Source organism: Elephas maximus, chromosome X, assembly GCF_024166365.1.
Source record: "Elephas maximus indicus isolate mEleMax1 chromosome X, mEleMax1 primary haplotype, whole genome shotgun sequence".
Taxonomy (NCBI): domain Eukaryota; kingdom Metazoa; phylum Chordata; class Mammalia; order Proboscidea; family Elephantidae; genus Elephas; species Elephas maximus.
Genome location: NC_064846.1, coordinates 26,578,833 through 26,591,450, shown reverse-complemented (window position 1 = coordinate 26,591,450; position 12,618 = coordinate 26,578,833). Strand labels below are relative to the sequence as shown.

General features: G+C 46.5%; 1 protein-coding gene across 2 annotated transcripts in view; it reads right to left on the bottom strand.

The window, feature by feature from the left end:
* Window positions 1-7,418, bottom strand: part of ZDHHC9 (zinc finger DHHC-type palmitoyltransferase 9) — a 35,830-nt gene extending 28,412 nt beyond the window's left edge. The window contains exons 1-3 of one of the 2 annotated variants that reach the window (XM_049872366.1): window positions 7,223-7,418; window positions 6,842-6,909; window positions 4,672-4,973 (exon numbers count right to left, since the gene is read on the bottom strand). In XM_049872366.1, coding sequence (XP_049728323.1) covers window positions 4,672-4,838 — 167 coding nt within the window. In that variant the 5' untranslated portion in view covers window positions 4,839-4,973; window positions 6,842-6,909; window positions 7,223-7,418. The remainder of the gene's footprint in view (window positions 1-4,671; window positions 4,974-6,841; window positions 6,910-7,222) is intronic. The other variant, XM_049872367.1, reaches the window with a different exon arrangement.
* Between the last annotated feature and the right edge of the window lie 5,200 nt (window positions 7,419-12,618).

Sequence of the window (12,618 nt, the reverse complement as noted above, 5' to 3'; positions counted from 1 at the left end):
TTGTGCTCGCCGTTCCCAAAATAGAGGATCACTATACTCAATTAAAACTCTTTCTCAAAAGATGGCAGATGTATTCAGTGGAGACCGACAGTGTAAAACTCATTACCACAAAAGGTAGTACAGGCTGAAAATATACAGAAAAATTCTGAATGATAGAACTGTAAAGAATTATTAAAGGGAAGCAAACTGTTCAGGAGACGTAACCCAACACTTTCATAGGGAACGTGCTTTATCAGGAAGTTGAGTTTAGCTACGTACTGTAACAGATTGATATCAAAAGCACTGTGCCTTTCTAAAACTGGCATTTGGCTGACCAAGTCACAGGCAGAATCTGAGGCTACATGAAGCACAAGGCTGACTTCCAGATAGCAATTCTCCAGAGAATGCTCTCGTTGTTAGAGCTCATGATAAAGTCACTTTTTCCCTCTTTCCAATCTCACCTAAGAATTGGGTTTTTAATATTCTGTTGTGTCAAAGTTGGGCTTTGGTCCACCTAGCTCTATGTCTCCTCAAACCTCATCAGTTTGGAGGGTCAGATCTGCCTTTTCTATTCCATCTGTCCGCAAGGACATGGTGTCCCCTTTCATCAAGATCACACGTGGAGGAACAAGGTAGAGAGCACACGTGGAGTGATTTTTCTCCAGGCCATCCTCATCCTGGCAGCAGGGACTAGGAGTGGCCACAGAGGCAATGGTCCCTTGTTAACTCTCAAAGCTGCTTACTTTCTAAGTTCACATTTAGACATGGACTTCCCTGTTCCTGCAAGGTAACCAACCAGAATGCCATGCCAGAATGCTCTTGGTTTTCCACAAAGATGCCTTCATTTTCCTAGAAGCATGAGCTTGGGAGGCCCAAATAACCCAGATGCCACCAGGAAACACAAACACTGTCTAGCAAAAACCTGGAATATGCTAGGCTCGCATCTGGCATTTTGCACATATTCAAAAGGTAATGATGAGATGAAAGGCAGTGTCATATAGACATTAGTGGGACAACTTGATATTGATGAAGAAACCTCCTTCTGTGGGCCCAGTTTCTTCACCTGCAAAATGGAAGGGAGAGTCTCCAAAGGCCCTCCCAGCTCTATCATTCTATGATTCTGTGAGTCAAGACTGTTAAATTCTAAGTACACCCAGAATATGTAAATCCAGCAACATTTACTGACTACCTACTCTAGGTAAGGCCTGGTGGAAGGCATCGCGGGAGCTATAAAGACATAGGAGATAGTATCTGACCTTAAAAGAGCCCACATCTAGCTGTTGGAGACAAAAACCAGTGAAATGTAAAATAACAACAGAATTCAGAAATATAAGTAATGTCATATGATTATTTGTTTAAATGGGTGGTATATCTAATTAATCCTGTGAATGCGGAAATTACTGGAAAGATTTCATGAAGGAAGACTCAAGAAGGAACTTGGAAGAGGTAGAATTTGAATAGGCTATGAGAAGTGCAACACTTACTAAGCAGTGCTACAAAGCTTTGAAAGTTCATCCAATTCGATGACTCCTCTGCCAATATGAACATCAAAGGCACCCATGAGGATCAGTCTGACAGAGACAGGTCTGACACTTTCTTGATATGATTTCCTCTGTATTTTGCACAGTGATAGAATAAGCACGAATCACAGCACCAAGCTGCTTCTATTTCAGGGGTCAAGACTCGCAAAGTCATTCTTGGGCCAAAATATGTCTGAGGAACTTGGCCCCACTAGTGATCTGGCCACAAAGTTTCCAAAAAAAAAAAAGCTAGAAAGCCAATTCTAGAAGACAGTATACTTGGTCCTTTCCCCAGGACCATACTTTTATCAGGAAGTGGAGTTTGAAAAAAGACCACAGTAGCCTTTCAGTAGCTGGACAGCTCACAGGTTGTCACTGTCACTCTGCTATAGTGTCCTGACATTCCCGACCAAGCTAGTGACTGTGTGTCCATTACACAAGCTGGGCAGGGTTTGGGCAGAGAGGCCTAAAAATGGTTCGTGTGCTCCATGGTATGTGCACTCACATTTCCTCAGCACCTCATGCTAAGAATAAATCAGAAAATCTTATTTTTTTAAAGCACCGTATGATTTTCACTCTGCTTTTAAATTTAAACACATTGAGCTACTTATTGGTAATCTTCCATACTCACTTTTTTGCTTTCTTTCTTTGTTTTGGTGGGGGGAGGGTGTAGTGTTTGAGTCTTTCAGATGTGAACAGAGTTATACAGAATTTCATAGTTTCTCAGAGCTGCAAGAGGCTTAAGCGATAATGTAGCCCAATTTCCCATGCTGGGCAAGAATTCACTCTATGACAGCAGCCCTGAGATATGGCCACCCAGTTTCTTCTGAGACACTTCTAACAATATGGAGCTAAATAGTTACTGGATGGATAGCCTTTTGTTTTAAGTATTCAACCTGCTATCTCTCCTGAGGCCTCACCAGTAACCAAGGAACCTAAACTCTATCCCCCAAACCCTACCCCCCACTGTGTGGCTGATACAAAGAAAAATATTGACCAGAGAGAGACTCAGTCCCTTAGAGACATGCTGGTCTCTCTTGTGTGGTCTGTCACTGGCTAAGCACAAGGCAGCCACCACCTAGAGAATCTGTGTCTGTATATGACAACAGACACATACATACACACAAATGCACATTCACAAACACAGATTTCACCATTCTCAGTAAAAAGGACTCATTACCAGGGCCCTCTCTTCTTTGGTCAGATTTCTACTTCCCCATTCCACTTCTCAGTGAACATATTAACTTCCTTCTCCCCTCCTCCTCCTCCTGCGACTCCCTCTCCAAGCCCTCCTTCAAAAATATTTACTCTACCATACAGACAGCTGGAACTCTGGGAAGTTTACAAACTTTACCTTTCATACCTGAGGTGTAAGTGCAAGAAATAACTTGGGGGAAAATGTTATCTCAGAAGACTTAACCTGCCTGTCAAAGAGTAACTTGGCTAATTATAAGCTTCATCCTACAGGCAGTCTTCTTCAGAGGCCTTCCGGGGCCTAAGGGGAACAGATCCAAATCAGGCTCTTTTCTGGCTCCTAGACACAAAAAGGGCCAAATGCCAATAGCGTCCGATTTCAAGTTCCCATGGCCAAACCAGAGGTTTCCTGGGTCCAGAACTACCAACTCACTCGGTGCCTGGAAACAAGTCTTATCTCTGTTTTGAACGGTTCCAACCATAGAAAAATTTAACCATGGACGGGGGAGGGACAACAAAAAGAGCTAGTGATTCAGCAAGGGAAGGAGCAAAAGCCAGGAAGAATGACAAAGAGCAGAGTTCAGCTCTGTAATTCCAAGAGAGGTGAGACAGGAACAAAGCAAAGCAAACTTGGTGAGAAGCGGGAGGGGAGGGAGACTTTGTTTTAAATGTTAGGCATCTGCCTGCCTGGCTGCACGTGCTCACCTGTCCCACACACAAGTACACACATATGCTCTCAGCCATGAAACTCAGACTGGAACCCAGCTAAGAAGCCTTCGGCAACCTGCCTGACTTTGCCAAATGCTTCACATAAGCAGCAGCAGCCCAAGGGCCCTGAACAAAGAGCTCCTCTGCCCTTACTCCTATTACTCAAGCTGCAATCATCAAAAAGTCTGGCAAAGCAGCCCGAAATTCACTCTTGATGCACTGGAAAAGTCTGAAGCCCTTACAGAGGAAGGACACAAATGATTCCCCCAGAGACCAGAGCTCATTCTAATTATCTACAAAGCCTGGCCAAGTGGCCACCTCCCACCTGCCACAGCCATGCCCCAGCATAGGAACTCCATTTCCAGGTCACCTGTGTACATGAACTATAGCAGGCTGGTATCAGGCATGGCTCGCAGTCGACACACACACCACGTGGCTCCTCAAGGCCCTCCTCACGGTAATCCCCAAACAATTAGCATTGCTCCCATCTCTAGAGTGTACAGCATTCTCAGCACATCCTGTCATCATGCCACAGTACCCTAGAATCCACACTGGCCACCTCCCTTGAGAAGTGACCTACAAGGATTTCAAACAGTGACTCTACTATTGGTTATTACTTCATGGAAAAAAGAACTCCAAAGCCAGTATCAGGCATACACAGACTAGAGAGCTGATTCTGTTGAGCGATTTTGAGGGGAGGAAAGAGCACCTTACATTTAATAAGCACATATGTGCCAGGCACACAGCTAGTTTGCGGCACAGCTGAGGGGGCAACCCCAGTCTGTAGGTTCCCAATTTAGTTGGCTTTTCAATTAACAGCTAGCTGAGAGCTGAGCCCTAAGGAAATAGGGCACAGAATAACAGAATAGGTGAGTATATTTGGGTGGAGTTATTACAGTGAGGTCTAGGCCTGTGAGGGGTAAGGAAGAAGCAGTTTAAGCTCCTAGGAGACCAGAGGGGAGAAAAAGACATATTAAAAAAGGAGGTGTATAATATAAAGACCAACCCTCTTATTTCCCAAGTTTGCCAGGGATAGCTCCAAATCAGTTCTATAAAACTGGTATCAAAGATCTTAGTCGTTTGAGGAAGATCAAGGTTTCCCTCGACACTTCTCTGCAAGCAATGAAGTCACAGTGGCATGATCTATAGACACTGCTCAATAGGACAGCAAAAGCCATCCAAGGCCCACCCACAAACTCGCTAAAAAGAAGGTTCTCTCCCTGGACCCAAAGTAACGGTTATCAGGCAACTCTACTCAATGGCAACTCACTCAAAGGCGAAGAAGAGCGTACATGTCCCCAGGATGAGGAAGAGGGTCAGGTAGAAGATGCCCTTCTGCCGGGCCATCATGACACGGCCATCACAGCAGAAGGTGTTCCTGCCTGGGAGTTTCTCCCATTTCCGTGTCACCTTCTTTCTCACCACCATCACAGACATGATTGGAATTCCTGGTTCAAAATGAGCTTGATGACTACAACACAGAAGAACCAGAGACTGAGCCCAGCTTGGAAATCACGTTGCTCACTATTGCTGCCGCTGGGTCAAACATCATCAAATGTCCAATTTCTTGCCCTAAGAAAAAGCACAAAAAGAAAACAATATGAGACACGAAGAAAAATGCACTTCAACCCTCCTTTCCCAGAGACAGAAAAATGAGCAACACCTGAAGAGGCAGGTGTGGGCAAGTGAGAAAAGTTTATTTCCAATCCATGCTTCCCCTCTAAAAGGAGAAAAGGCTAAAGATTTTTCCTAAAAGAAGGAGTATTTCTTTTTAAATAAATCCGTATGCTTCCAATATAATCACTGATGATCTGATCGCCATAAAAACCAAACAGCCACTGCTGTCAAGTCAATTCCGACTCATAGCAACCATATAGGGCAGGGTAGAACTGCCCCACAGGGTTTCCAGGGCTGGAATCTTTATAGAAGCAGACTGCCACATCTTTCTCTTGCAGAGCAGTTGGTGAGTTTGAACCACAGACATTTTTGGTTGGCAGTCGAGCGCTTTAACCTGTGTGCCACCAGGGCTCCTTCTGATCATCATAGAACCTTGAAACCAGAAGGGATTTTATAGGTGATGGTCCCAATGACTTTGTCCTATAAATGAGTAAACTGAGGACCAAAAAGGAAATAACTTATCCAGGGTCACACGATGGCAAAGCTGAGATGAGAAGACATGACTGCTGACTCCCAGTCTAGTACACTTTCCACTAGACCACACTGTTCTCCAATCACCATTAAGAGGGTTCTAAAAATAATAGTGCCTCAATGGTTAGGAGCTCCGCTGCTAACTGAAAGGTTGGTGGTTCGAACGCACCAGCCACTCCAGGGGAGAAAAGACCAGGGCTTCGAACCTATTTCATTCCAGTGCCAACCCTTGCTGAGAGTTTGCATTTCCACCCTAGACATACTGAATCAGAATCTACATTTTAACAAGATCTCCAGGTGATCCTTATGTATAATACATTTTGAGAACCACTGCTCTACTAGTGGTTCTCAGAATTGGTCCCTAACCAGCAGCATTAGCATCTCCTGGGAACTTGTTAGAAACGCAAATTCTCAGCAGGGATTTGAACCTTACTAAACCAGTTGGAAGCCCTGGAAAAGACCTGGCAACCTGCTCCTGCGAAGATTACAGCCTGGGAAACCCTGTGGGGCAGTTTTACTCTTTCATATAGGGTTGCTGTGAGTCAGAATGGACTTGATGGCACACAACAACAACAAAAATAATAAGAGTTTCTGTCCTTAAGAACCCACCCCCCCCTTCTTCTTCACCATCTTTCTTCAATTAGTCACTCAAATTTGAATCCCTCCAGGGGCCAAGTCACCCTCTAGCAGGGCTAGGAACTCTGTCCACACTTACACACATCACATTTACTCAAAACAGATTTCCCCTAATCAAACCCTCTGTAACTTCCTGAGTCCGGCAAATGAAACCATTTTGTTGGTCTAGCCAAACACTTGTGGGAATCTTAATGAAACCACATCACAGACCTTTAGGTAAAAGGCTGACTTAAGCAGGAGGGACTCCGGAATGGTTGGATAGCCACAGGGAGGGTGGGGGGAAGAGATGGCAGCAGCTACGAAAAGTCATAAAGGTGCTTTCTGAGCCATTCCAGAGGGTCCTAAGTATCATCTCTACTTGGCATCCTGAATTGCCAGGCCCAGTTTTTCTCAGTAACTGCCACCCCTCTCCACCTCTCAGGTGTGGTGCTGTGGCCTCTATTTACTGCCACCACATGCCCCGCGCTGGCAAGAATGAGGCGGAAGCCTGCAGCCGGGTGGACAAGTATGAACGGACTGGAGATCATTGCCGGGCTGGAGAGGGCAAGGCTACAAAAGGAGAGCTGGAGATGCACTGGGCAAGGAGCACACCTAAGGCTAGAGCCAGGGGAGGGGGCCCCAAGGTGCAGAGAGCACTTCCTTTGTGTGAAACTAACCTGGAAAACAATCTCCTCCTGATCAACCGGCCCAGCGGGAGAAGTGACACCAGGAAGGGGAGCAGGGCCTGGGAGAACAAAGATCATAATCCGCCGCGAACCAACGACCCAGCCACCCGTGGGGTGCCCGAGGCCGGGGCCGGGCGCGGCCGCTGTGGGGCCCGCCCTGCCGCCGCCACGCCGCGGACCACCGCCCCAGGAGGCTGGGGCGCGCGCCACGGCCACCCGCACACACGCCTGCCACGTGTAGGCACCGGGCCGGGGGCTCGGGGCTGCCGAGTTGACAAGGGCAGTGCCAACGCCCCCAGGTCCCGGTGGAGCCCGGGGTGTAACCCACCATGCAGCCAAGCCCAGGAACCCCCCGCCCCCACCCCTCCTTACCTGAAGGAGGGAGCCCAAACTCTGCCAAGGATGGACGCCAGGAAGTAGCCAGTCCCAGGGGACCGCGGCGGCCGCCAAAGGTGGCAGCGACTTCTCCTCCCCAGCCGGGAGGCGGCCTCCTCCTGACAAGGGGCCCTAACAGTCGGGGCCCTAAACCAGCTGTGGCAACCGCCCACCGCTGGTCGAATAGAACGCTCCTTACGTCACCAAGTCGCTCCAGTAGTTGCTCGCCCTTCATTGGCTGATAGGCCTCAGCGCCCCCGCCCCTGCCACCCCTGCCCCGAACTGCCACTGGCTACCGACAACGCCACTCGACGATGCCTCCGCCCCAGTCCTCCACCCAGCTCCCTGCTACTTGCCCACCTGCCAAGCCACTACCAGCCTCCCTTTGAGGTCCGAGCGCCAATACGTGGAGCGCTGCCTTGTATTCACAGTTCAGCCAAGACGGAGGCGAAGGGTAGTGCCGATGGGATGGAGAGGGCGGAGACCAGCCATCACCCCGACACACATGGGGAGACACTGAGACAACACCAGCTTACTCCAAAGTAGGTCTGCCCTGGGCCTCTCCAGTCCTGTTGTTGTTAGGTGCGTGTCCAGTTTATTTCGATTCATAGCGACTCTATAGGACAGAGTAGAACTGCTCCACAGGGTTCCCAAGGCTGTAAATCTTTACAGAAACAGACTGCCACATCCTTCTCTCAAGGAGCGGCTGGTAGGTTGGAGCCACCAATCTTCTGGTTAGCAGCCAAGCTCTTAACCACAACGGCACCAGGGCTCCTTTCTCCAGCCCTACTTGCATCAAAATCAGTGGCAACTCAAGTGGGTTTTACTCTTTACCGGCATGAAGACAAGTCTTCTGCCTCAAAAGTCACTTTCATTAGCAAGGAATGCCACATCAGTCACCCTGGTCTGCACCTCTAAGACTTTCAGAACAAAAGAAACAAACATAACAAGGAAATGGAACAGGACAAGTGTTCCCAGGAACATAGATACTATTTTGCAGTACCGAAAACAGTAATTGACGGTGGGGTTAGAAATTTTTTTAGACGGAAGTATGGTGAAAAGATACAACCCTGATGCACACCTTTCCTGACTTTAAACCACACAGTATCCCCTTGTTCTGGTCAAACGACTGCCTCTCTCTTGGTCTATGTACAGGTTCCTCATGAGCACAATTAAGTGTTCTGGAATTCTCATTCTTCACAATGTTATCCATAATTGGTGATGATCCACACAGTCAAATGCCTTTGCATGGTCAGTAAAACACAGGTAATTGTCTTTCTGCTATTCCCTGCTTTCAGCCAAGATCCATCTGACATCGGCAATGATAGCCCTCATTACGTTCCGCGTCCTTTCTGAATCCGACTTGAACTTCTGGCAGCTCCTTGTCAGTGTATGCTGCAACCACTTTTGAATGATCTTCAGCAAAATTTTACTTGCATGTGATATTAATGATACTGTCCGATAATTTCCGCATTCTGTTGGATCACCTTTCTTGGGAATGGGCACAAATATGGATCTCTTCCAATCGGTTGGCCAGGTGGCTGTCTTTCAAATTTCTTAGCAGAGAGGAGTGAGCACCTCAGTCACAGCATCCATTTGTTGAAATATCTCCGTTGGTATTGGTCAATTTCTGGAGCCTTGTTTTTCACCAATGCTTTCAGTGCAGCTTGGACTTCTACCTTCAGTCCCATAGGTTCTTGATCATATACTACCTCCTGAAATGGTTGACCAATTCTTTTTGGTACAGTGACTCTGTGTCTTCTTTTGATGCTTCCTGCATTGTTTAATATTTTCCCCATAGAATCCTTCAATATTGCAACTTGAGGCTTGAGTTTTTTCTTCAGTTCTTTCAGCTTGAGAAATGCCAAGTATGTTCTTCCTTTTTGATTTTCTAACTCCAGGTCTTTGCACATTTCATTATCATATTTCACTTTCTCGAGCTGCCCTTTGAAATCTTCTATTCAGCTCTTTTACTTCATCATTTCTTCCTTTCCCTTTAGCAAGCATGGCAAGACTTTGTCTCACATACTTTGGGCATGTTGTCAGGAGGGACCATTCCCTGGAGAAGGACATCATGCTTGGTAAAGCAGAGGGTCAGTGAAAAAGAGGAAGACCCTCAATGATGTGGATTGACACAGTGGCTGCAACAGTGGTCTCAAGCTTAACAACAATCGTGAGGATGCTGCATGACCGGCAGTGTTTCGTTCTGTTGTACACAGGGTGGCTATGATTTGGAATTGACTCGACAGCACCTAAGAATAATAATAAGTTAGAGAAACTCCACTGGCAAGACATAAATTCTTCCAGGTTGATAGAAGTACAAATTGCCAGAAAGGTTGTAAATTACTATTAGAATTGGAGAATTTATGATAATTGTGGGGAGGGAGGATTCAAAACAGAATCCCCACCCACCAAGCTGATTGATTCTTTCCTTTGCCACCCCTCCCCCAAGTCACTGTCCCAAGGAGCTGCTCCTACTGATCCGAGGGAGTTGCATCCTTTAGAAGTTTGAGATGGAGTAGAAGAAACAGTTAAGAACCACATACTAGATTTTATGATGAACTTTAAAGGGCAATAGGTATGTTTCAAGGAGACTGGGTGGCACAAGCAGTTTGTGATCAGCTACTAACTTAAAGGTTGGTGGTTCGAACCCACCTAACGGCTCCTCAAAGAAAAGCCCTGGCAATCTGTTCCCATAAAGATTAACGCTAAAGCAAGCCAAATCTGTTGCTGTTGAATCAATTCTGACTCATAGTGACCCTGTAGGACAGAGCAGAACTTCCCCATAGGGTTTTCAAGGCTGCAAATCTTTACGGAAGCAGATTGCCACATCTTTCTCCAGAGGAGCTGCTGGTGGGTTCTAACAACTGACCTTTAGGTTAGCAGTCAAGCACTTTAACCAGTGTACCACCAGGGCTCCTCCTCCATAAAGATCACAGCCAAGAAAACCCTATGGAGCAGTTCTACTCTGTAACACATGGGGTCACCATGAGTCAGAATCCACTGGACAGCAATGGGTTGTTTGGTTAGGTCTGTTTCAATTAGTATGGCTCTTGGCTCCCAAATGAATGGGAAAATATGAGAAAGGCTGAAGGTGGCCTCTCCTTGCCTGCCACACTGTTGGGAGACAGTACCTAGACTGCCATCTTTAATAAAGTTTTTCTAGAGTGAGGGTACTTGGAATGAATACTCTCAAAGCTCTTCCTGAAGCAGTTTTTTAATGCTAGTCGAAGGATCACACACATGGTCAAGAACTATTTCTCCTTTACAGTATTAGCATCCCATATGCTATGAAGCCAGGAGTTACATAATGATAATTATATTTAACACTTTCATGGCACCCTTCAATCAAGATTTTAAGAGGATTTAAAAAATCATCAGGTAATTCTCTAATGAAGAGAGATGTTATAATTAATTTGTAAAAACAAAAAACAATCCTGTTGCCACAGAGTCGATCCTGATTCATAGCAACCCTATAGGACAGAGTACAACTGCCCCATAAGGTTTCCAAGGAGCAGCTGGTGGATTCAAAACTGCCAACCTTTTGGTTAGCAGCCATAGATAGCTCTTAACCATTGTACCACCAGGGCTCCAATTAATTTATCAAGGAAAGTATATCTTTATAAAGCTTCTAATGCTTCTTAGAACTCATGCCACTAATTTATTGTTTTTGTTGGATGCCATCCAGTCAGTTCTGACTCATCATTGGCTTATTCTTTATAAACCTTATGGTCTGATTCATGACCTCCAACCCACCCCCTTTGAATTGTGAAGGGCGCTAGCCATGTACACACTCGGTGTGGAACGGAGAGGACATTTCCTTGGCCCACCACCAAACACAAACCCATGGCAGTCAAGTTGATTCCAACTTATAGTGACCCTTCTTTTATAGGACAGAGTAGAACTGCCTCCCTAGGGTGTCCAAGGCTGTAAATCTTCATGGAAGCAGACTACCACATCTTTCTCCCGTGGAGTGGCTGGTGGGTTCAAACAGTCAACTTTTTGGTTAGCAGCCAAGTGCTTAACCACTGCCCCACCAGAGCTCCTCCTGACCAGCCCCCTGGACTCTCAAGCTTGTATATGCCAGACCCCCTTGGGAAGAGCCTGGCCACCCCAGCTGCCATCCTCCTGACTGTGGAGCAATCAAATATCAGCCTCTGTGGCACCCAAACATACTTTGTCCATAGCTCAGATACAGGTGAGGCCAGGGGAGTCCTGGAATCAATGTGTCAGGGTGGCACATTCCTGAGCTCAGCCCCTCCCTGCTCTGGGTCACATTCCCTCTGGGATAAAGTGGCAGTGTAAATCAGGCTTATTTTCTTGCAATCTGTTATTATTTGTGTTCACCACTAAAACGAAAACAAGGAAAACTGGTATGGGCAAACATTCCATAGCACTTCCTGCTATGTACTTACACCATTTCGTATAATCATTGAAGTCTTCGTGCACATACAACTAAACTGTGACCATAAACTGAGTTTTTTTCTTCTTTCCTTCCCTTTCTTTCTCTTTTCTTTTCAACAAACCTTCCGGGCTTTATGCATCCAAATCAGCACTGGCTCCTTTGGACTGGAGTTACAGTCATGTGGTGGCACTAGGAACACCACCAGGATCATGGTAGAGCCTTCCATTTTATAAGACAGCTCAAGTATGGTGGCATACATTCGGATGTGCATGTTTTAAAAATACCTGTCTCTGTGGTTTCTGTGTGTCTCTTCATGGCTGTGTAGGTGTAAACTGCTGCTTGAAGGGCCTCAGATCCTGAGGGCCACCACTGAGTTGGTATTGGTGTCGGTGTTGCCTGTTACTGTTGCTCCGGAGGCACTCATCTGCAACCACCCAGAGACCCATTTCTTACAGCATCCAAGAACTCGCTGCCTTCAAGTTGATTCTGACTCACAGCGACCCTATAGGACAGAGTAGAACTGCCCCATAGGGTTTCCAAGGGTATAATCTTTACAAAAGGAGACTGCTACATCTTTCTCCCTCGAAGTGGCTAGGGGGTTCAAATCACCAACCTTTCCATTAGCAGCCAAGCAATTTAACCACTACGTCACCAGGGCTTTTTACATCCAAGAACAAGAAACCAAACCAAACCAAACCTAACCTGTTGCTGTCGAGTCAAATCCAACTCATGGCAACCATACAGAACAGAGTAGAAGTGCCCCATAGGGTTTCTAAGGAGCCACTGGTGGATTCAAACTTTTGATTAGCAGCCTAGCATCCAAGAACAGACACCAGAAATCAGCCCCCACCCTGCATTCCAGCCCACAATGGCTCCTTTTATCTCTATTTCCTCTCACCACAACCCTTCCCTTTCCCTTTCCCTCTCCCTGATTCCCCACACACATGTCCCTTCCCACCCCACCTACCTGACCTGCACTCCACTCCCT